Here is a 26,219-nt window from a genome sequence, read left to right as displayed (position 1 = left end):
ACACACTGAGGTCTTCTAAAATATGTTATAAATGCTCTATGATGATGATGATGGTGGTGGTGCACTGGGGTCCTGTAAAGTTGGCCAAGGGTGCACTAGCATATATGTATAGTTGGGGTAGTGAAACATAATAACAACATAAACCTCAAATAAAATGAACTCTAGAGGCTATCACGCTTGATTTATGCTATAAATAGATAGATACCAATTTATTGTCATTGCACAGTACGGGTACTCAGCAAAGAAATGCAAAAAGTACAAATAGTAGCATTGTGCAAATTAACAACAGGTTGAATATGAAGTGAAGTGAAGTGAAGTGACTTGTGGTATGGTGTCCCGTACTCGGAATTTGTGCTCTGCATTTAACCCATCCAAGTGCATACACACAGTAGTGAACACACACACACACACACACACAGTGAACACACACCTGGAGCAGTGGGCAGCCTTTTTTGCTGCGGCGCCCGGGGAGCAGGTGGGGGTTCGGTGGGGGTTTTGCTCAAGGGTCTCAATGTATGCCAGCACCACTTCAGTTGTGCCTTCGTCAATGGATGTTCATGGACATCCACTTCTTGGTTGGTCCACAACACTTCCAGTCTTTTTGAATTTGTTAATAAGTTTGGCAACAGTGTCGTGTGTGGTGTGCTTGCCATGTTTCCTGTTAGAGTCCATCACAGTCCAGCCATGAGAATGATTTCAATACATTCTTCTTTGGTAAACGGCATTCTTAAAGGCTATCTGAAAAGAATATTAAATATAAACTGTATGAAAAATTTTGGAAGACATTTTGCTAAAAAAGTGTTAATTTCTCCTATGTATGGAGACTTTTGGGACACCCTGTACAATTAGATTAGTACAATTATAGAGATAATACTGAATACACAGTATAGAATAGAACTGCAGGATGATTACAGATTACAGTAAAACATTAGTGGCCTAACGGTGTAGTGTAGAGTTCAGCAGGGTAAAGATTATGGGGAAGAGCTGGCCCTGAGCCTGCTGGTTCTGGTGCAGATGTTCCTGTATATCCTCCTGGAAGGAAGGAGGTTGAACAGTTTGTGAATGGGAGGAGTCCGTGATGATGTCACATACTGTGGTGAAGATGTTCAATCGCTGGTAGTTCGGCACCAATGATGTGTTGGGCGGTTTTCACCACCCTTTGCAGGGCTTTTCTTTTAGACACCATGGAGCTGCCATACCACACTGTGACAGAGTTGGTCAGGATGCCCTCAGTGGTGTAGCAATAGAAACTTGTTAAGATCTGGGAAGACATAAGACCTTTCTTCACTCTCCTCAGAAAGTAAAGGCGCTCTTGTGCCTTCCTAAACAGAAATGAGGTATTATGGTGTCAGGACAGATCCTCAGAGATCTGTCCTGACACCATAGGAACCCAGGAACATGAAGCTGGAGATACACTCTACTTCAGTCCCATTGATGTAGATGGGAGAGTGTCTGCTACTTTTAGATTTCTGGAAGTCCACAATCAGCTCTGTCGTCTTCTCAATTTTGAGGGTGAGGTTGTTGGTGGAACACCATGCTGCTAGGCTTTGGATCTCCTCCCTGTAGGCCGACTCATCATTGTTGCTGATGTGACCTACTACCGTCATATCATCTGCATACTTAATGATGATGTTGGAGTTATGCAGAGGCACACAGTCATGGGTAAACAGGGAGTAGAGCAGCAAACTCAGTACACAATGCTGTGGGATGCCAGTGTTCAGGGTGAGGGTAGAGGACATATGATTGCCCAACCTAACAGACTGAGGTCTTTTGTTTAGGAAGTCCAGAATCCAACTGCATTTGGAGGTGCTGATGCCCAGGTCCTTGAGCTTGGTGATCAGTTTAGTGGGGGAGACAGCCTTAAATGCAGAGCTAAAGTTAATGAACAGCATCCTTTTACATGTCGTTGTTGTCCAGATGGGTGAGGACTGAATGAAGAGCAGTGAAAATGGGATCTTCTGTTGAAATGTTCAGGCAGTATGCAAATTGGTGGGAGTCCAGTGTAGGTGGTAGGCCCACTATGAACTGACTCAAAACCAGTTTCTCAAAGCATTTCATTACAGTGGAGGTGAGTGCAACAGGGCGGAAGTACTTTGAGCAAGCTGCAGCAGAATGCTTAGGCACCGGTATGATGGTTGTTAGGTTGCTATCTAGTGAGTAACCCTGAAATAGGCAGTTGAGATTTGACAACATACAGTCATCTGGTAAACAGACTAGCAGCTCATTCTGGGCAATTTACGAACCTTTTTTCAACATGTGTGTTTTCTAAAGATCTTATATCATTAGCTATGGTTGCCAGGGTTCAGCAAAATTTCCAGCCCATCTACATCTCAAAAACCTCCCAAAAGACCTGAAACTAGCCCAGAAATCAGGCATTGGAAATCCAAGACACGTTTTTTCCCTCAACCTTTGCATAGGAAACAAGGTCACCCATTTTTGATATACAGACATTATCCACTCCTTAATCCCTCATTTCTTTCCTCTCTCAGTCTTTTGCAGCATATCTTACATGGTCCTGTACAGCATAGACACACTGTCTGAACGTACCCCTATTAGATTTATAGCCAATTGTTTACTATAAAACAAGATCTTGGTATTTTTTTTAAACTAGCCCAATTTGGCATAATAATGGTGATACAGAAACCCTGTCATTAACTGTCCTGTCTGCTGCACTGAAAAGGTTAATAGAGTGAGCATGAGACAGTATGAGTCCTGTCCCAATGGGCCTCTATCAGTGCTTGTTGCAGTTCCTATTTTGACCACTAGGTGTAATAACTCTATGATGCTAAATGGGGAAGTGAGCAGATCAATGAAACATTGACTTACTGTATATCTGTCAAACAGCAAAATGTTTTTAAATCATTAGTCACTCAAAAAGAGGTAATTAGTATTTAAATTGAATTTAAAATGTATGGAGTTATGAATGAAGATTTTATGAAGATTAACATTTATTGAATGGCTGATATATACTGTATGTTCGGGTTGTGTTCCACTTGCCCCTATGATGAGCTGAAGAATCCAATGTAGCCGTAGTGGAGACAGCAAACATTGGACTCCAAGTTCCAGAATGCGATACAGCTATACAATGCTGTTGTTACAGAAGTGACTGTATAGCACTCAACTTTGCTAGGTAGCAATCTATGAGACTGACACCAATATCAGCTTGAATGTTGAATCTTTGGAAGCTGATCTGTTTGAGCAGAGTTATTAATAGTGGAGTTTAACTTTAAGTGTTCTTCAGTTGCCCCTGTGGGGGAAAACATTAAAAGCTGCTCATGTTGTTCATATTCCTAACTGTACATTTCATTTTCATCCACAGGATGCTGAAGAGTACCATTCTGTAAGTACAATATTTGGACAATTATGTCTTATTTGTTTTACAATTTCATTAAAGAATAATTATATTATATTTTATTTATGGTCATTATCATTTTTGGTATAATAGCACCCATGCTCTGTTCCCCCAGATTCTGCAAAGGATACTGTATATACATTCACTGGCCATTTTATTAGGAATATCTGCTAATGAATGCAATTATCCAATCAGCCAAACAATAAAGACTAGGTGACATTTTTTTAATCTTCACCTGTGCGGTTTTGGTGAGTCTGTGCCCACTGTAGCCTCAGATTCCTGTTCTTGGCTGACAGGAGTGGACCCTGATGTGGTTTTCGGCTGTTGTAGCTCATCTGTCTCAATGTTGCGTGTTCTGAGATGCTTTTCTGCTCACCATGGTTGTAAAGAGTGATTATATGAATTACTGTGTCCTTCCTGTTAGCTTGAACCAGTCTGGCCATGTTCCTCTGACCTCTCTCATCAGCAAGGTGCTTCCACGCACAGAACCAGCGCTCACTGGATGTTTTTTGTTTTCACCATTCTGTATAGACTCTTGAAACTGTTGTGCGTGAAAATTTAAGGAGATCAGCAGTTTCTGAAATACTCAGACCAGCCTGTCTGGCACCAGCAACAATACCCAGTTAAAATAACCAAGATCAGTTTCTTTTTTTCCATTCTGGTGTTTGGTATGAAAATTAATGGAAGCTCTTTGATAATTTCATGAATGTGCATGAAAGTGGCCAGTGAGTGTGTATATGCTTGAATTAATGTGCATATAAATAGACAGGAATTATAAAGTAAACAATTTAAATAATGTAAGAAAAGAACCATATATTTAGGCATAGCAAAACACAGAAAGTACTCTAGTGAGACTGGTGTAATATAATCAGCATCACTTTGGTCAGTTAGAGGAACTATCTGCTGCTGAGTGTTGAATACTTACAAGAACTGTGAAATAAGCCCATAAACCAAATGTCATTGAAGTAAACAATAAATAGGGTGCAGTGATGTGCAGTTACAAAATGTAATGACAAAAGTATTTGAAACTTAAAGTATGAAGAAAGGACACTGGCAATTCAGGGAATACTACCTCACTACAAACATACAGCACTATCACTGTTAAGGCTTGAATGTTATGGGTCATGTGAGATGGCTGCAGTACAATGGCTGTTTTTCTGCATGTCCACTAAAATGCTCCAGGCTCACTGAGCTTATTAGAGGGAAAAGTGTAGTAGGACTTGAATTCAGAAACTCAACACCACAAACCTGAACTGAAAATGGCAGCAAAAAATGTTTAGGAAAATACTTACATTTAAGAATTTCGAGAAATGGGGATATCCATGAAATGTTTGTTATGTAACGTAAGCAATACAAGACCCAATACTAATTTTTCTTACTTTAAGTAATTTGCCCCAAAACATGAGCTCCCTTTAATAGTTATAAAAAGGGGAATTACTGCTATTCATCATACAGTCTTAGTCCATAACATAAGTGATTCTTCCATCTAATGTTCATATGTTCAAGTCTGAGTATATTGGTCACTGGTCACATTTGAATTGAATTTGATTTGAGTTCAGGAACTGATTTAGGAAATTAGTGAATACAAGCAATTTCATTACACACATGTATGCAATACAATACTGGGAATACACATAAGCATATGATTTACATACCTACTTTAAAGCAGGACTCATCATCCCTGAAGAGCCAGAGATCAGCACAGGTTGGTGATTTTGGTGCAATAATACATCTTCTAATCCTGATAATTAATTAGTAAGACAGTTAATCATGCATCTCTAATCAGGGAAATCAGACCCTAGTGAGTCCAAACAGGATTTATGTTTACATCGTGTAGCATTTCTTTCGCATGGTGAATTTGTCCATTGTGGCAGTCACACTGGTGCTGAGAATCACAAACGGACTCACTGATTGGAAGAATACAGCCCATAGAAGAAGTTATTTTCCAGTTGCAGGAACAGTTTAAAGATTTGTGCAATGTGTGGATGTGAATTGATTGTGAGAGACAAGTTGAGAAATTGGAAACTTCATGTTTTGAACCATCTGTGTTACTGTGATCTATAATGAAACACAATGTTAGTGTGGCACTTGACTGGTTCAATACAAATCATACAGTTTTATGATCATGTTGTTGAATCAGCAATGATATGAAAGAAAGAAAAAATAGTCTAAGAAGGAATAGTCATTTAAACAATAAGCTCTCCAGACAAGAAAATTAATTGCACCCCATCAATAGCAGTGCTTTCTTGTACTATACAGGGTCAATAGGTTGCACATCTGGAAGAAGCTTAAAACTAGATTATCAGCTGGTTGTCAGGTTTTTCAAAACAGACAGTTCCAGCGTTCTATAAACAATAGGACAAACCTGTGGGATTATCTCCACAATCAAGTGAACCACCATGAACTCCAGCTGAATTGCACACACACTCAGTGGACTCAAGACACTGGTAGAATTCATATCCGTTAAGATATTAAGGTGAGCAGAGGCAAAACCAAGTATCTGAAATGAAATTACACATGTTGCTAAATTTTTTGTTTAGTGACCTTATTAAAGGTTTGGGCAATTATTAGAAGAAACAGGTTCTTTTATTAAACACAGCACCAAAATTGTTGTTACATGTACAAGTTTTAACGCATATAACGGGTCGTTTGTGAAGTAAGGAACCACATTTCCAATGAAGTCCTGTTAGAGTGGCATGGTTGTGCGGCAGGACCATCACCAGATCAATCCAGAGCTTGAGTTATTGTTTGTATGGAGTTTCTTTTGTTCTCTTGTGTCCTTTTGATGGTGATGCTAAATCTCAACCCAAGTCAACAACAATGAGAGATACTGAAGTGATGTGTTGGACAGCATTGTCTACCATCATCATCATCATCTTTTGGAAGAATGGTGTTCGCATCTCCAGTACAGTTCCAGAGACTTGTAGGATCGATGCCAAGGTGCACTGAAGCTGTTCTTGTTTTTATCTTTATATTGTCACCCATCTGTGTATACAGTATAGGCTATACAATGTTTATTAGGTTGTTTTAAGGTGCATGGCATTCATCGAGAAGAACTGTCACAGGTGCAAATTCCCAGCAACCTAATTGCATTCTTTCTTCTTTTTCTTCTTTCTTAGCTGTTGGTTTACTGTTTCTATAGGCAAGCAGTAGATGTGCATAGGTATGTTCTTATAGTAGCTTGTCACCCACGGCCTACAAAAAAATACACAGAGGCAAACATTAATGTCTTTTTTTTTAAATTGACATAGATGTTTAAAATTTTTAAATTAATTTTAATAATCAAATGTATGAAATACATTCACAAGCCAATGTTATTGCACCTGAATCAACTGTTAACATGCAATATATAAAAAATAACAATCAAAAGAAATACTTTTACATGTGTAATCATCTGAGTCATTGCTTCTTAAATTCACGTGATAACTCACTGCCCTGAAGAATTTTTCCCTACTACCTACACAACTGCGACAACTAATCATTAAGCACTTAGGCGACATTCAGAGTTGAGTTATATGCATGCACTGACATTGTGCACATATGCATTCAGAGCTCAGATGTAAGTACGGACTTTTCAGACAATACTTTTTTTTTTTTTTTTGCTAAAACAGTGGCGTGTCTAGGTTACATGTGATTATGACCTCAGAGTTGAATCCTTTTTCTTGCACAATATCAACTCAAGTGAGTAGCAGTATTAAGTCCAGCACCACTTTCTAATAGTTTCACGTAACCACAATATGTCACACTGAAATTTATTTTGGGGCTGTAAATACACTCAAAACTATATACAATATATACATAAAAATGCATAAATATGACACTATTTATTAATTACAAGTCCACAAAAATTTTTTTTTTAATCGGAATAATCTGAATAGAGTGCCCAAAAAAATCTAGTTAAATTAATGTGATATCAGAAATCACAAACGTATATTCGACTAAAGGTTGTAACTTGTGATTTCTAGCCTCCGACCAGGAAAAAAACAAAGAAAATTCCCCCTCAACTCAGAATTCCTATTAAAACCTCATGACAGTCTCCTCAACCCCAAGTTCAGCAAGTGACGTCAAATCAACATGGCTGCTCACAGCATGAACAGTAAACGCAGTAGCACTTCTTACCTGTAAATGAGTTATACTGTATATACAGGTATTGTATATACGGTATAACTCTTTTGTTATTTTTGGAAATGTTTTGAGGAGGAAAATATACATCACTTATCACAGTTAGCTGGCTAGCTTGTTGCTAACAAAACACAAACAAGGAGGTGTCCGTGGTCTGTTCCCCACTTTTTAGGCGTTTGAAAATGACATAATTCTGAGTTCCAACTTCCCACTTCAGATTTGCAGCTCTGAGCAGTTTGTGTTTGTAAGCACAAATGGCTGAAGAAGACTTGTAGGCACATTTTGCAGACACACCTAAAGCGATTTAGTGTTGTTCAAGGGCACATAGAACATTGTTCAGGAGAAGGGTAATGACATTACAGCTGCTCTCCAACACTATGGTGTTTTATCCAGGTTCTGTGACAGCTGATTTTGCTATTGCTGTACTACTGGTGCAGAATTTGCACGTGTGTGAAAGTTGCTATAAAGGTGCGATCAGGGATTCCCTGTTTATATAAGATAGATAATATGATAGCGGTTCTACTTTGTAGTGCGCTGGTTGAGGATGAGGAAGCACAGATTTCTCCAGCGTAGGCGGTTTTCTTCCTGCCTTACACGCTCCAGTTCCCGCCGTCTCTCCTCCTGTATATGCAGCCTTTCCCTCAGGTCCTGCTCAATACGAGCCAGCTGCTCACAAACACAGCACACACATAGAAGTCAAAAATAACTTTCTGAGTATGCCAAAATAGAGATTTTCTTATATGTGTTTATATTTTTTGCTATTTATTTTAGGGGGTGCTGTAGTTCCTGGTCTAATGGGACAGGTATAGAGATATTAGGTCATGTTAGCTCTGTACTGTTGGTCTACACAAACAAATAAATAACACAATACAGGCATGTGATGTAGGAGCTTTGTCAACCACAGGGGATAGAGTAACACTCTAATGTACAAGTTGGCTAACTGAACTGAGAGCTATTTTGCGTTACCTCTGCCAGTAAACAATTGCTGTCCTCTAGTTTCATCTGCTGCTTTTGTAGTGCATCCAGGAAGGCATCTTCTGTGACCGCCTTCTGAGCAGCAGCAGAGGCAGTCAGTGGGAATAAACATGGGCTGTGTGAAAATAAAGAACATCCACATCTAAGTATTGCAATTACTGTGTATCTTCCTGAGCTGCTCTTCCTTTCCATACTGTAAATACAGAAATCTTGAGTTAGTGCTCTTAGTTAGATTAATGACTGAAGATCTGCACATGCAGTTATATTGCCGTGGACCAAAAAAGGACAAAAAAGGCATTTCTTTTAGTCAAATATTTATACAATTTCATGGATTGTTGTTAACAGATCTACATGTGGAGAATAATAATCACATTTCTCTTCTTCTGGTGTTTTTACTTAAGCTAAATATCAGTTAGAGGTTAAAGCAGGAAGGTTTTGCAAAAGAGATGAATGGCACAGTAAAGCATATAATCACTGCACATTACATGACTGGAAAAAGTAAATCAATGACAAATAGAAGCATGGAGGATCTTACCTCACATCCGGCTGTCCTGTATCCTCCATCTGCTGGACTATTTGACAGTGACTTGTCTCCAGGTAGCGCTTCAAACGTTGCTGCAGTGCACGAACAAAATGAACAAGGGTGTTTGGTCAAATCATTTTAACCCCAATATTATTTGTTTACAGGGTCAGTTCCATGGGTTACATATATGGGGTCCATTGTTTGATGCCCAGAATTCAGCTCCTGCATGTGTGTGTGTGTGTGTGTGTGTGTGCCTTTTTTCCTGTCAGCATTATAAGCTGTAATCAAGCCGGCTGTCTAAATACTGAGTGTTGCCATGAGGAAATGAGATAGGTACTCGAGTGCAGCTGACTGCAACTTACTTAACTCTCTCTCTCTCTCTCTCTCTCACACACACACACACACACACACACACAATTGATTTAGAAGGTACGCTACTGAATTATTTAATGGATTACTGTATTATCAAAAATGTAATTATTCTGATTTCCAAATGTTAAAAGGATTAATATAAATAATAAAATGACATATACATATACTGTATACATATACAGTATACATATACAGAAATCTATGTAATATATGTTTATGTAAATCTGTATATGTATACAAATACAGAAATATACATGTACTGTATACTGTATAGCTAAACACACTTTATCAGAGAAGGATCCCTTACCTAACCTGTACACCCACTGGCCATTTTATTAGCAACAACTTTTATCCAAATCCAAACTATCTGGCCATCCAGCAGTCAAAGTGCATCTATATGGGATAGATGCACTTTGACTGCTAGATGGCCGGATAGTTTGGATTTGGATAAAACATCTAATCAGCGGTGGTCCTGTGGTGGTCCCTTTCCACTAATAGACAGAGGAGAGGGGTGCTTGCACACTGTGCATTCCAACAGTCAGTACTTCTACACCTACAAGCCATATGGTAATTCTACCTGATAAATTGAACAATTAGTGTAGCTAATAAAGTTTTTGTCATATTGTCTTTTTTTTCTTGCTCTAATCATTTTTGCCACTTTTCTTTTTTTGTATTTATTCCTAAATGAGAGAACTGAAAGATTGAACAGAAACTTTTTCATCTGTAAACTGTGGTACTAGTTAAAATAGGTTGACCCTCATTAGGTCATTTATAACTGCACTTCTACAACACACTAATACCTTGAATTTAGTCAAATTGATTTAATATTTCCTATTATAAGATACAATAAACCAAATATAAGATTATTAAACCTGTTTCTAGACATTTTTTTGCTAATTTCAAGCTTGAAATAATCAATTGGTTCTATTAGCAGATAATTTTAAGCCTTTATTCTAGAATGAATAGAATAAGAACATTTAAACCTTGTCTAGTAAAATTGTCTAGACATAGGTTTAATAATTATTGGTTTATTGAAATCTCAAGATATTTTCACTTGCTAAGATGATGTTTTATATACAGAATGGTTATCAGTCTCACAAATCTTCTCTTCACTATTAAAATTCTTGATAATTAAAATGCACTTACGTTATCATCTGTGTCCATTGACCCTGACCCTTCAGGTGTGAGTGTTGTATGTAGAGAGACTCTTCATCCAGGTTATTGGAGGAGTTTTCCTCCTCTCTGGGGAGCAATCGCTCTTTTCAGTCATCCTGTTTTGGCGTCATTCTTCAATAATGCAGCACTTCTATGGTTTCTCCTTCCGTGACTTCAAGTTTCCTGCTGTGTGACCATGCATTCCTCCCGTCACTCCTTACATCTAATTAGCATCCGTGAGTTCTCCAGTCTTTGAGCGTGAATAAGTCATAAGAGCTTGCTGATTAGCGGCTCACGTTCCTGCAAGCGGTGCTTTTCAGAAGCCATCAGACAGCTAACTGTTCTTCCTGTTTGATCTCTCCTGCGACTTAGATACAGAATGCCACTTCAACACCATGCAGGTTCTGTAGAGGTTCTGTAGAACTTTAGCCCATTTTATTACCCATCCATTCCCATTAGATTTAGTTAATGAAAGACTGTACCTCCTCTGACCGTTGAGAATACAAAAATAGGAGATAGGAGATACACATACCTCTTAATTAAGAAGCTCTACCTGGAAATATCTTGAAATGTTGCTTTTTAAATTTACAATTTGTACTTATTGTATTTATATACAATGTATTTCAATATTACTTGCTGAGAAGATTTTCACCAGCTATCACACTTCGAAAAATGGCATCTTAACAAGTGGAATTATCTTGAATATAGTTAGATCTATTTAGTATTTCCAATTATACCATTAAACCAAACCAAATATAAGAAGTCTGGACAAAAATATATATATATATTTATATTTGGTTTGCGGTAATCTTATAATAGGAAACGAGATACATTTAACTACAGGGTGTCCCAAAAGTCCCCATACAGAGAGGAAATTAACCATTTTTTAGCAAAATGTCTTCCAAAATTTTTCATACTTTTTTTTTTTTCAAATAGCCTTTAAGAATGCCTTTGACAAAAGAATAATGTATTGAAATCATTCTCATGGCTGGACTGGAAAGGTTGTGATGGACTCTAACAGGAAACATGGCAAGCACATCACACACGACACTGTTGCCAAACTTCAAAAAGACTGGAAGTGTTGCAGACCAAGCGAGAAGTGGACGTCCATGAACATCCACTGACGAAGACACAACCAACGTGGTGCTGGTGTACATAGTCCTATATGTATGGAGACTTTTGGGAAACCCTGTATATTCAGGATATTTCCACTTGCTAAGATGTCATTTTTTGCAGCGCACTCCTAACTTTTTATGTGAACTGGCTTTTGGGGAATTCCTAGCAATTTGCAATTGCAAATAAATTGTGAATTCAGAGTCCTAAAATAGTGTTGTTGTGTGTTTATTTACAATAAGTGAGCTACAGAACTTTAGCCACAAATGAACTAACCTGTGTGCAAATGCAGACATTTCACACTCTCAAGGATTGTGGTGCTAGCACAGCTGCTAGCTAGCTGACAGTGGCTAACTTGTAGCTAACTAGCCTACCAGGTAGCTTCTATAGCCATAGTTAACAGATGTACAGTGGATATAAACATACATAACCTGTTAAAATTGAAGGTTTTTGTGATGTAAAAAAAAAAAAATGAAACCAAGATAAATCATGTCATATCTTTTTCCACCTTCAATGTGATATAGCAACCAACAAGATTCAAGTGAAAAACAAATAGAATTATTTGAAGGAAAAAAAAAAGAAAAATGAAAAACTTCAAATATATTGGTTGCATAAGTGTGTAAATGCTTTTATAATGGGGCACGTGACTGTGTTCAGAATTCAGAAACAATCACATTCAAACTCAAGTTCAAAAGTAATGATCATACGCCTGTCATCAATGAAGTGATTCTGATTAACCCCAAATAAAGATCAGCTGTTTCTCTAAGATTTTCATGACATCTTCTCGGTTTCATCTGACTGCTGATGCAATGGTCCACAAAAAGACCTTAGAAACCATGTACAGGATTTCATTGCTGAAAGGTATCGATCAGGAGAGGGGTACAAGAGAATTTCCAAACATTAGATGTACCATGGAACACCATGAAGGCCATCATCAACAAGTGGAGAAAATGGGGCACCACAGTGACCTTACCAAGAACAGGACATGCCTCCAAAATTGATGAAAGGACAAGAAGAAAACTTATCAAGGAGGCTGCCAAGAGACCTACAGCAATATTAAAGGATCTGCAGGACAAGTACTGCTCACTCCCTGCATGTGACACCAATCTTCATATGTCTGGGCTATGGGGTAGGGTGGCTACACGGAAGCCCTTTTCACAAAAAAACATCCAAGCCAGCTTATATCACCCTAAACCATGTGGAAAATGTGTTATGGTCTGACGAGACCAAGGCAGAACTTTTTGGGCATAATTCTAAAACATATGTTTGGTGCAAAAACAAGTCAGCTTATCACCCAGAAAATACCATACCCACGGTGAAACATGGTGGTGGCAGCATCATGCTATGGGGCTGCTTCTTTTCAGCTGGGACCAGGGTTCTGGGAAAGATAGAAGGAATCATGGATCACTCCAATTACCAATCTATAGGGTGTCCCAAAGTTCTCCATGCATAGGGGAAATTAACACTTTTTAGCAAAATGTAACTTTATTTACAAAACATCCTCCACATGATTGACATTTTTCTCTCCCACGCCTGATGAACTCATGTTAACACATCTAGTGTTATGCGTGTAATTACATGTCCATCACAACCTTGCATCAGCTCCCCAAGCCAGCCATGAGAATGATTTCAATATGTTCTTTTGTCAAAGGCATTCTTAAAGGCTATCTGAAAAAAAATATATAAATGAAGTATGAAAAATTTTGGAAGGCATTTTGCTAAAAAGTGTTGATTTCCCCTGCTGATTTTGTGCCTGTATTTTGGCACAAACCCTGCAGGCCTCTGTTATAGAACTGAAGATGAAAATGAAAAGAAATGTCACCTTCCATAACAATAACGACCCAACGCACAAATTCAAGTTTTGGGTTTTTTTTTTTCCCCTAAAACATTTTTAGTTGTTTTTCACTTAAATATTGTTGTTTGCTATATCACATTAAAGGTGGGAAAATCTGACATGATTTATCTCGGTATCATAACCAAGTATGTAGACTTTTATATCCTTGTGTGTGCATGGATGTGTTTATAGCATTTATAGTGATGAATCCTCAGTCACTGTGTATGAAACTGAAAGTTTGTGTGTTTTACAGTCTGCAGTGAGATTTATCCAGCCTATGCTGATAAGTGTCAGAAAATAATAAAGATATTTGCTTCTGCTGGATATTTTGCATTGTTCTGTTTTATTGCTTAATGGATCAGAAACAACTTAAATAATACGTCTGCTTGTAGAAGAACCAGGACAGTGTTAGGAATATGAAATGATTACTGAAATGAACTGAATAATTTAATATAGTACAATATCACAAAAGATCTGATTCAAATTATTTTTTCTTGTCTTGACAATGGTTTGTTTAAATACAAAATTCTGTGGCAAATATATCATTGCTGATTTTCTTCTTCTCTAATCTCTGATCTCTAGTCTTAGTTTGGTTGATACAAAAATCTATGAATACATCAGGCAGTGCAAACAGGAGTCACCATATCAAATATGGATAATAAAAAAAAGAAATGCAACAATAAAATATTGAAGCCTATGTATTTCACTAACACACTAATTTGTGTTAGTGAAATTTTAGCAATAAAGCTTGTGCCGTGAGCTGGTGTAACTTGCTGATCACACGCACGCACACGCACACACACACACACACACACACACACACACACACACACACATGATCACTAGTAAACAAAGATTTATCAGATCAAATTTTAACCCTAATGTTCTGTTCAGGTCAGAGATACTTGTTTGGCATTTTATAAATTATCACAATTTGAAGATTTATAGGCTGGGTCTAGTTTCTAATTTTTTACTGAAGGAATGAAGCAAAACATTGTAAAGCATGGTGCATTACAATTTCCTTCCTTTTTGATTTTGATGGAACAATGGAACAAACCCCCCCAACCCTAACCCTAACCCATATCCCCAAACATCCCCCTCCCTAGGCATGTACACAAATACAACATAACATTGCCCTGTTACAAAAGTACATTAACACAGCCATGTCATCACACTTGCTCAGAACAACAAAAGAAAGCAATAATGTCACTGATTTGTAGTTAAAGTTAAATTTATTGTATTGTCCGAAGTTCCGAACATAGCTATTAAAGGGCAAGGCCTCAATGTTACCCCAAAAGCCTCACTGATGGTTTTAAAAAATCAGTGCCCAGTAATTATCTAGACCAGAGCAGGACCAAAACATAGACATGCCAGACTGGCTGGAGAAAAAGAGCATCTGTCACAAGCAGTGTCTAACCCAGGGTATATTTCTGGCGATTCTAGCCTTACTTAGATGAATCCTGTGCAGAACTTTAAATCGTATAAGCACTAGTCTAGCAGAGGACGATGATGAATGGACCCTTTTAAGCGCCTCCTTCCAATAGACCTCAGATAACTTTATACCCAGTTCCTCTTCCAGTCTGGATTTAATTTTTATCCAGGTTATGATCTTTAAAAGACATGAGCCGAGAATGCAATACAGAGATCAGTCCTTTATTACTAAAATTAAGAGCAACGTTGTCCAAAACTGAGGTAGGTAGAAGGTCAGGAAAAAAAAGAGAAAATTGTCCTTGACAAAGTGACGAATCTGAAGATGCATAAAGAAGTGGTTTTATGGGAGGTTATACATTCTGCAAAGATTCTCAAAGCTATTAAATAAAATGTCAGTATATAAATCATCAGACTGCTTTCTACCTACTGTCTAAATGTTGCATCCAATGTAGACGGGGAATAAATGATTTTTGTAAATAGGGCCCAGGATTGATGCTGCTGTAAACTTATAGTGAAAATAAAACTGATTGAAAATCCTAAGAGTAGAAAGCACTACAGGATTGGATGTAAATCAGGAGGTTTTCAAGGGTAAGGAAGAGTATACTAGAGCAGGGAGAGATGAAGAGTAACATGCTTGTGATTCAATTTGATCACTAATTTGTTTCTGGGCAGTGAAGCCAAAACAGTATCTTTCAAATGTTGAATGCCCAGTAACAGTGAATAAAGCTCGGAAGGCCTAACCCACCTACTTCACAGCTCCTCTAAAGAATATGTTTATTAACCCTCTGAATCTTATTTTCCCAAATAAAGAGGATACACGCTGATTGATTGAACAGAAAAAAGATTTGTATCGCATAACAAAAAACTTCCAAAGTATACATATAACTAAAGTCAAACAGTCTAGGTGTAGCTCCCTTCTATAAGAGGTTTGAAAACAAACTGGATCACCATTTGAGTACATTATCTGGCTGATGATAAACACAGAACAAAGAGTGAGAATATACACAAAATAGGTCAAACTCAGCCTTGAATTTTGTACATATGAATTAAATAACTGACAAATTTATATCTTACCCAAGAAGGTAAAAGAGAACATTATTGCACCTTAATCTTCACCCCAATGAGAGAGGTAAAAATCATTGGCTTCTGGTGGTGTATAGAAGCAGTGCATTTTCCCTTCATGAGTAATACGAAGTCTTGCTGGGTAGAAGAGTGCGAATCTAACGCCCTTCCCGCAGAGCAGAGATTTCATGTCTTTGAAGGCCGCTCGCCTTTTGCCCAGCTCCACACTGAAATCCTCATGAAAAAAACACCCTGTGTTCGTGGAAGCACAACTCTCAAACTGTGATGCTTATCTTGGAACCAAAAATACTCTTGGTCTGGTCTGTTTGGCCTTTGCGTTGTTAGTTGGTTTAAGTCCAACTCACTGGGCATGTGAAAGAACAAGGGGTCTTGTGAAGAAGTCCTTCGCCAATACTTCCTCACACAAGTCAGTCATAAATTTAACTGGGTCTGATCCCTCCAGCTTTTCAGGTGTGCCCACCACTCTCATATTAGACCTCCATGAGCGGTTCTGGAGATTGTCCAGCTTCTCCCTCAGAGACATGTTTTCTTTCTGTAGCATGGCCATGGAATCCTCAACACTCACCAGCCTGTCACTGGTTGTTTAGGCCGTCTTCAACCTCGTGAAGGCGTCCGTCATGAGCTTCATAATATGATTTATGCTGTTCCAATGTCACATTCACGTGTGATAAGGCGTGATTAAGGCCTACTAGTTCTGTTTTAAAAAGAGAATGAACTACTTTTATCATGTCGGAGAGAAACACTGATCAGAGCCTTTCGAGGTCTTCAGGTAAAGTGGGTGAAACCTCAAGGAGAAGCGCCATATCATCTGTCTTACCGGAGGCCTCGCCATCTCCAGAGAAAAGTTGGTTTCTAGTCGCCATTATGCTGTTTAACTATGTTTCCACGATATACAGGATGCCAGATAATCAATTGAAGTGAGCGTACATCAATAATGAACGATCAAATAATTAAAAGAAGTCGGGAGTCACACCCGCTTACAGCTATTCCTGCCATGTTTAACCCAGAAGTCCCTATTTTTTTTTTTTATTAATTAACACAAACATCATTTATCATATTAATAAACACACAGACACACACACACACACAAAATATTAAAAGGTTTCTGGTGTACATGTTAGGGTTTTGTGCATCTTTTTCCATCAGTGTAAGATATTTTTTGGTTTTTGTTTTGTTTTGTTTTATTTAGGATTTTTCCCCAATTTTCTCCCCAATTTGGTCACTTCCCACCCACCAGCCAGCTCACCATTATCATACAACCTCTACGGTAATGTGTAAAGCCACAAACCAAAACTGCTGCTCATGCTGCGTGACAGTATAGCGTGACACACTCAGAATAAAGCACTATCCGCCCTCTTCCACATAAATGATACCTGAGACTGGCCAATGTCGCTGGTGATAGACAGAGCACAGCCAATTTTGCTTTCTTGGCCCTCATTAATGGATGGCTGTGGCATCATCAGGATTCAAACTCACGATCTCCTGATGATAGGGCAACCACTTTTTTTACAAATACAAATGTTAACATAAAATTAGAAGATATGACCTGGACATGGAACTTAAACTTTTAAGGAATTTACAGAGCATATGGGGTAATTCATATCCCAGAACATCTGGGCTAAAGTCCACAGTTTCCTGTGCTGTCCATTATTGATTGAATGGCATGAGAGACAAAGGAAAGGACCAGTGGCATTTAGCAGACAGGTATGTCATGTGCCAACATTGCCAGGCTCTCAGCAATAAGGATTTGCAGACTGCTAGGACAAATGAATTTGTCATCATGACCTTTGACCCTCTGTCTGCCTAGAAACGTCATCAAGCCCTTCTACAGAAACGAAAGAACTTCCCACACATGCATGTTCAGACACATATTAAATCTTCATACTATAGGTAATCTACAAGCTACTGAAGGACTACAGAACTATTGTTCATATTCACATCTGTTATTGTTTTCTTGTTATTGTACTGTGTTTTTTTTTTCATTCTTTTTCCTTTCATAATCAAGGTTTGAATTTCAGCCAGATCACAAGTGTTGCATTTCTTTTCTCCGCCCATTTATTTGATAGCGTATTAGCCCTTATTGTAATGTAAACTCTTATTTCTACTATCTATTGTCAGATTATATATATATGTTACAAAGAATCAACACACATCTGTCTTTCAACATACACACACACACACACACACACACACACACTCATGTACTGTATGGAGTGAGAAGCTCTTTTTTGCCTTCGTAGTCAGGATCATTTCTTCCTGCTTTGGAATCAGGAGGATCTGTGATTAGCGTTTATTAAGGGTGTGAATAGTGTTAATCCAGCCTCACTGACAGCGGCGGTAGAAATGGAAGTGGTAGTCAGTAAACAGAATTCCTACATAGTTGGGGTCTGTCGAACAGTGAGCCTGACCCTGAGGAGAAATCAGATTGGGAAATTTATAACAGTTTACTGACACTGTATATTCACAAACCTCATTTGTAAGAAGTGTTTCTACACTTACCGCTACTGAGAAACGGAAGTGGTAAGATGATCGGAAATGTCGAGCGACTAACAGGGGCCACTCATGTACATACCCCTGTAAGACACACCAAACTGTGCATTAATGTCACTCAGAAGTACACAGTTGACTTTCTTTTACCAGTTCACTTAATGGAGTGTTTTTCCTAAACAGGCCATTGGCCCCCACAGTCAGTCCACATATTTGTGCTCTTAACACCAAACACTGAACATCTGGTTCAGGTATGTCGGGAGCTCAGAGAGAAATTAGGAGCTGTCTGAGAAACTGAAAAAGTATGACCATCCATGTTTTTAGCTGTTTAAGAATTCCTGAATTTAAACTGACATTTTTTAGCAAGACCCACACTGCAGAAATGTGTCAACACGTTTACCTCAATGCCAAATGTGTACCACATCAATCGCTCTTTTCTAAACTGCTCTGACTCAAGTTCGACTGTTTTATTTTATCTAGCTAAATATTTTGGTTTACAGTTATCTCTTTCTCTGTGCATGCACTCGTCCTCCATTTCCCTCTTGCTTCTGCTCACTACTTACTGAAAAAGTGTACATTAAAAAACCCACAGCTAACATATGGTATATCATGTTCTTGCAACTAGCAAGCTAATTATGTATGAGTAGCAATGGTATGACTAGTTTGCATTTTTACAAACTGCCATATATTCTTGCATAAACTCAAATATTTATATCATAGCTATGTGAGATGCAAATGTTAGTGTGATGCAATGTCACGTCAGCGCCGGTTTTAGCTGCATTGGACTTAATTTCCCTTTAGCCCTCACAGACTACTACAGGTCACATGACCCTTGGTCATGCTCACCTGTTTTAGTGTCTCTATTTATGTTCTGAGACTTCTTTGTTTCTTTGCTAAGCTTCTGTTGTCTGTTTTGTGCTTCATGTCATGTTTTCCCAGTTCTTGTTTTGCTTGTTTTATGACTCTTTTTTGACATGGTTAGTTTTTTGTAATTTATGTAATTAAAAAAAAAAGTCTGCACTTTCATCCGTCTCTACCAATATCTGACACATAACATCTTGTGAGAACTAAATATTAGAGGCATTTTATGGGCAAACCTAAAATGTCCTCATTAATTGCTCTGAGGTCATTTAAGAACCAACAATCACTGCTGATTGGATAGTATTGGAAGTTTTTTCATATAATAGGCTGATGTGAGAGGCTAGATTGAATAAAAACAAATCATTCTGAGATTACAGAAGTCTGGATGTCACCAGACTAGGTTACAGCTATGACTGACATATAGTAAGTCCTTTTTACACACAATTTTCATCATGTAAAAACCATTGCAACACCATATCCATTCACATTCATATATAAATAAATGGTAACTTATACATTCTCCTCACACGCTGCATTATTTATTTATTTATTTATTTAATTTTCTGATAATTTTGTAACAACTAACAGCTGATAACCCAATCTCTAAATTATTAATTATCTTTTATTATTCATTCTCATCATCACTCCTTTAAGGACATAAAAACACTGTTTTTGTTGTTTAGAAATGGTATCTAATTTGAGAAACTTGCAATTAGTTTTTATTGCATAAATGTTAATTTTTTTATTAATTTATAAATTATAAATTTTTATAATTTTATTACCATACTGTAAGTACTTTGAAAAAAGGTGATTTTTTTTTAATTCACACACACACACACACACACACCCTCACACACACGCACAGACATGCACACACACAAATTGTGAGGAATGTAATGCAAGTAGATGTGACCTTGGTGGATGTTGAGTAAACACTACCTGTGTGTTGGGGACTCTGTGTAATTCAGATTCATTATAGTCTATTACAGCAGCGCACTCCTCCCTCAGATCGAATGCACACAGGTGAGCCACTAACAGCTCAGTAGTGCTGTTCAAACACACACATACACACACACAGTCAGTGGAAGTAAATGCACATTTGTGAACCACACACTCAGCACAAAGTGCTGAATCTCAAAACCTCATCACACTGCATGTTGATATTATTCTAATTAATAATTAATTAATTATGATTTTAAACAGCCACATAAATAAATAGTTGTGCTCTAGTGTGTCTCTAGTGATTTAAAACACCAAATATAGCACCAACTTTTAGTAACTCCTTCTGCTAAGTGTTTAATATTCACACACACACAGAAAATTATATAGTGTTATAGCACCTTAGTACTAATGTGCACTGAGCCATAGCCTCACTCCTTACACGATCCTAATGCAACAAAATATTCACTATGACCGGGTCTTTTACTACTATGTATCATTAAATTGTCTTTCATTTTATAATAATGAATTCCAATAATAATTATGTAGTATTAAATTGTGAAAAACCTTTTGACATGACATTTAGCCATCTCCTAAACAAAATATTTTAATTTACTTCCTGTTCTCCTGGCCTGCCCTCAGAATCACTGAAATCCCTCTCAATTTCATTACCAGGTCCTCACATTACAGGAATCACTCTTATCCAGTAACTTCAAAACATCCTCTACTGTCATTCCCAAATATATGCAATGGGACATTACATTTAAAATAATCTACAAATGCGGTTTGGAAAAAAAATGAATGCCAAACTAGATTTAAACAGCTTTACTGGCATGCTAATGAGTTTGTCATTTAATGCATAAATTCTAAATGTCCAGATTACTTCACATGAAAATTGTTCATGTTCAAAATTGTCTACTTTTTTTGTCTTTCACAACAGGAAATGTTCAAAAATGTTCTTTTGAGAGTGGCATGTTTACAATGACGTTTCCGATGAGAATATTTAGAAAAACTACAGCTGCCACTTTCACTTCTGTCTATGAGTTTCTGTGTATGCATTTTTTTTTTCCAAAGACAACAAAACATCTTCAGGCAAATCACCAACTGATATAAAGCTGTGTAGAAATGGATGATGTTACTGTTGCTATAGAGATATAAAATCTGTAATTAAACTGTACAGTATAGTAAATGCTTGGAATGAGAAGGTTACGCACTTCATCTGCAGGGTGACTGGCATGTTGATTGGAATGTGTTTACTAACGGGTATCCGATAGGTGTAGTTCCCTATCCTGTAGAACACAGACAGGTTATGATTCACCATATGAGCGAAAATGACTCTTAAAATGACAATAAATCAACAACACCCACCGAGATATCTCCTGGTCTATGTAATTGTGGTCTATAACCTGCTGGTTTTGAGTGATAAGGATCGAACTAATGGTTGTGTTTTTCCCTGTAAAGTAAATTTTTAAAAAAGTAATGCAAAATAAAAATGAAATTGTGATACAGTTAAAATTATATTGTAGTCAGAATTTTGACTTTGCTTACAGTCACTGTAGTGTCGTAACCATTCCCATAGTATATTAGCTGAAAAGACAAAAAAATCAATATTGCACTTCAAAAAAAGAACATTGGTGTGTTTCAGTGTTACAGCCTTTGTAGTATGTCTCACCTGTCGGACTCTGTTCGGGATAAGAAGGTGTTTTATGAAAACCTGGTTCAACAGTTGAGCTCGTTGTGGCAGAAATGTGGTCCTTGGATGTAGAATGTAGACAGCAATAAACTTCATCAGAGTAAAACACACTAGAGAAATCAACATCTGGCGGCCAAGGGCCGGGGGAAGAAGTAGGTGAGACTGTGAATGGAATAAACATAAATATATAAAATAGTAAAAACTTAGCTCGAATCATAAGAGCAAATCTCTCTAGTTTTCCAGTCAGAACTGTGTTTGCTGGAAATGTAATGAACCAAGCCACTGTAGAAAAACCGAACATCCCCATGCAACCACTTCAACATCTCCTGAAAATTCACACTATTGATGGTGGACCCATAGGAAACAGAACCGTAACTCTTTACAACAAACCCCTCCTTCTCAAAGTGAGAGCCTTCCACCAGGAATACATCTCATTTCAAGCATCCCATCATTCTAGGACTCAATGCACCTCCACGATCCACAAATCTCCTGGTTCCAAAAAAGGAAATCTCTCTATGGTCATCCCATTGCGTGGATCACTGCCTGCATATTCTCCACCCCTTGATCGCTCTGACTACAAACATGGCTGCCTTGGACTACAATCCCCATCACAACACTCCACAATCACATTCACAGTAACCTGAGTTTTAATCATGCACACCTGATCTTAAACACACACACACACACACACACACCCTATAAATATGAACCTCCAACAAAGACCCTTTGTTGAGCGGAGTAACGCTCAGTGTGCCACTACCTGAACTTACCAAGCCTTGTACTCTATGTTTTGATATTCTTGTGTTTTTGACCGTGCCTTGCTCTCTGGTTTCTGGATTTTTGGATTTGCCCAAATACTGTTTGCTGATCACTTGACTTCTTGCCTGTTTCTGTTTACGTCATTTGCCTCATGTTTTGGATCTGTTTGCCAGTCTTTTAAATAAAACTCTAAACTGCATTTACATCTGTTTCTGACTCCGTCACATGAAACACACTCTGTACAGACGATAGCAAACAGTTTTAAAATGTTTAAATGAACCAATAATAAGACATTAATAACAACATTGACTGAATGAAGCAACCATTATTTCCCCACTGATGTTAGCGAGAATAGAGATCAGTCGAGTGGTGAAATGAGTATGACCAATCATAATAATATTTTCTCAAAACAACTGCAGTTTTTGTGTTGGTTACACTCAAGAAATCTCAGAAAATCTATCAGAATCTATTACAAAACTGTGACACAGAGTTGCTGCTAGTCTGAATGGGGTACTTTTCTTTGTTCTTAAATGAACAATGGCGGATGTTCAGTTAATAATAACAAAAAACATGCAATGAATGTTAAACACAAAGTCCAAACTTTTTAGGCTAGTTCAGGTCTTTTGTGTGGTTTTTGAGAAGTAGTTGGGGTGGTGCATGAAGCCAGACAAAAAGCCAGAATGCTGAAGAAATGTTTGGTAATGAAATGTGTGGAGTTGGAAGATTGTCTTTGCAGTTCTGAGTCTCATCATAAGAGAAAGAATGTCTGTTTATCTATAGCTATAACATAGGTGAGAACATAAACTAACTTGTTTCTCAGATGTTCCACAACATTAAATCTAACTATTAACCCTTATAATGTGTGACATGTTGTTTAATTAATAAATTAAACACTGCAATAATTGGGCGAGGGGAGGATAATGTTACATCCCCCCTCACTGTGCATTATTTTTGTATAACCGCAGGGTCTGTCCTGTGTTATTCCTTACTTATCTACTCAATCCGAGCAATGTATTTGCATTCAGTTACATCCCTATAGCAAATGTAAGTGCAAGTCTTGCGTCTGTAAAATTTGCTAGATAGCTTGGATGTAACTGAATAGTTTTTTTTTACTGTCAATCTCAGCAGTTTTAATAAGACATTTTTCCTCATGTATGCCTCATCCTAAGACTTTTATTGCTGCTTTGGCTTTCATTATAAATGACATTTTGAGTAAACATGTTTTCAGTTCTTTTCTACAGGGAAATGTCAAAACTATAATGAAATATATTTATGAAATATAATGAAATATTGAAATATTGTATTAAAATGTCATTGGAAGCATGGAAAACTTATTATTGAAAGACGTGTGTTTGAAACCATTAAGACAAATACAGTTGAGAGGAATAGTTTACATACACCTAGGCTACTCCACATGCTTAGGATCATTTTCTAGCTAGATTTAACTTTCTGGCTGATGTCTTGAGGTGCCGCTTCAGTATTTCTAGATAATACTCCTTCCTTATGATGCCATCTACTTTCTGAAGTGCGCCAGTCCCTTTTCCAGCAGAATACCCCCACAGTGTAATGCTGCCAGCCCCATGCTTCACAGTTGGAATGGTGTTCTTCACATTAAAAGCCTCACTCTTCTACACGCATAGTGCTGAAATATGTGGAGTTGTGAAAAACTGATTGAAGATATTTAGCCTAGGTATATGTAAACTTTTGGCCTCAGTTGTATTCTTCTTTTGAAGAATGCAAGGTTTAGAGGTAATGACGCAATTTGACTGTTACTTTGATACACTTTATATGCTGTTTTGTGTGTTCTATCTGTACAGTGAATGTTGATTTGAATTACAAATCAGTTTATTAAGTCTATATGTCAGCAGCTACTCTATTGTAAATATAGCATTGTGTAGTGCTACATTAGGGGTGGAACTTGGGTGGAACATAGACACCCACTCCATCCCCAAATCTGTGATTGGTTCAATTGGTTCAATATCTAACTGCAGAACTGTAATCAAGATGACAAGACATAACTTTTTCTTACCTGTAGTCACTGTTTCTGTGGTAGTATAGACTGGATCCACACTGGTGTTACTACAAGGTTTCAGAAACAGAAAGGTCAAGCAGATGAACATTCATGTTTGCACTGTAGTATGTACCATTTGTATGCTATACATACAAACATACAAAATTGTTAAAGGCTGTACAAAAATTGCCTAATGGCTAATGTACAGTTATGAATGAAGAGGAGGAGGGTTTTTATGATGACTGCACTCTACCTGTAACCAAAATCAATGTCTTCTTTTAATGTGAGCATGTAGAGTGTGGTGATACAGATGGCACTGGAACCATGTGGATGAGAAAAAATAATAAGTACAGCACAAATGTCAATGTCAATGCACAACTAAAATCCCTATCTGGCAAACTCAAATTAATACTGACTACTAGTAAAGTTTGAGTACGCTTAATTGAAGTTGGTTTGTATTTAAGTTTATATAAATCTGTCTATATTTACTTATTAATACTATCTTCTACATGAGAATTTAGATGACATTTTACTTTTCTTTGAATATTGCTTGTATATAGTTTAGCAGTTTTTTTTATGTTTAAACTTTTCTACACCTCAAAACTTCTACACTGTAGTGTGTATATAATACTAGGTAATACTACTACTATGTTATATACTACTAATACTACGATTTATTATATACTATTATATGCTTAATATTTTTATGGGTTCTTTCAGTAGTGATAAATATGTACCAAAGAAAAAGGACTCACCAAAAAGCCATAATTAACACAAGCAGAATGATAATCACTTGGAATATTCTGTGCTGGAGGCAGTTCCGGTATTTCTCACGTACATACTCCTGACACAGAAGCATCATATTTTTAGAGTTGGTAAAACCGAACATAAGTTATCAGGTAGAGCAAGAGTAGTAGGTTTTTGTTTGTTTGTTTGTTTGTTTTTGTTTGAACTTACTGTGCTAGTTTTTAGTGGCGAGGGCTTTTCAGGGGGAACTGATGTTTGGCTTTTGTTGCTTTTAGTGACTCCTCTGTAAGAGAAATGTAAACAGGGAATAACTATATGTATGCAAGCAAAACAGACAACAGACAAAAACAGACAAATCAAATGAAATTAACTGGCAATTAATCCAAAGGCTTATGGATTATGTTATATGAGAATGCAAACACAACGATCAGGCATGTGAGAACAGAAAGTGATCATCAAGTATGATTTAAAAAAATGGCATTAGATGTGTTTATGTGCTTTTACCTTTTATTTACCATTTTATTTACATTTACCGTTTATTTGCAGGTGTGCTTTTGGAGCGCACGCTCCCCAGGTTCTTCAGCTTGGCCAGGCGAGCGTTCCACACCTCGAGCTCCTCAATGCGTGTCTCCAGGTTATCAGTAAGCTTGCAGAGCTCTTTGACAGCCCCCACGTTCTCCATAAAGATCTGTTCCTGTTAGGAATCCACACAGAAGTTCATTGGCTTGTGTCAGAATGGCTGTCTTTAAGTTTAGCTAACTT

The 26,219-nt window shown here is 37.5% G+C and overlaps 1 protein-coding gene across 1 annotated transcript in view; it reads right to left on the bottom strand.

Moving 5' to 3' along the window:
- Positions 1-13,770: 13,770 nt before the first annotated feature.
- Positions 13,771-26,219, bottom strand: part of LOC113532031 (myelin regulatory factor-like protein) — a 28,214-nt gene continuing 15,765 nt past the window's right edge. Inside the window, exons 15-26 of the mRNA XM_026923083.3 lie at positions 25,991-26,151; positions 25,668-25,740; positions 25,466-25,554; positions 24,964-25,026; positions 24,729-24,778; positions 21,920-22,102; positions 21,796-21,834; positions 21,616-21,700; positions 21,462-21,536; positions 20,248-20,356; positions 18,460-18,534; positions 13,771-18,369 (exon numbers count right to left, since the gene is read on the bottom strand). Coding sequence (XP_026778884.3) covers positions 18,283-18,369; positions 18,460-18,534; positions 20,248-20,356; positions 21,462-21,536; positions 21,616-21,700; positions 21,796-21,834; positions 21,920-22,102; positions 24,729-24,778; positions 24,964-25,026; positions 25,466-25,554; positions 25,668-25,740; positions 25,991-26,151 — 1,089 coding nt within the window. The 3' untranslated portion in view covers positions 13,771-18,282. The remainder of the gene's footprint in view (positions 18,370-18,459; positions 18,535-20,247; positions 20,357-21,461; positions 21,537-21,615; positions 21,701-21,795; positions 21,835-21,919; positions 22,103-24,728; positions 24,779-24,963; positions 25,027-25,465; positions 25,555-25,667; positions 25,741-25,990; positions 26,152-26,219) is intronic.

Source organism: Pangasianodon hypophthalmus, chromosome 18 (genome assembly GCF_027358585.1).
Source record: "Pangasianodon hypophthalmus isolate fPanHyp1 chromosome 18, fPanHyp1.pri, whole genome shotgun sequence".
In the NCBI taxonomy this organism is placed as follows: domain Eukaryota; kingdom Metazoa; phylum Chordata; class Actinopteri; order Siluriformes; family Pangasiidae; genus Pangasianodon; species Pangasianodon hypophthalmus.
Note: the sequence above shows the minus strand (reverse complement) of the source record. Positions and strands in the feature narration are given on the sequence as shown.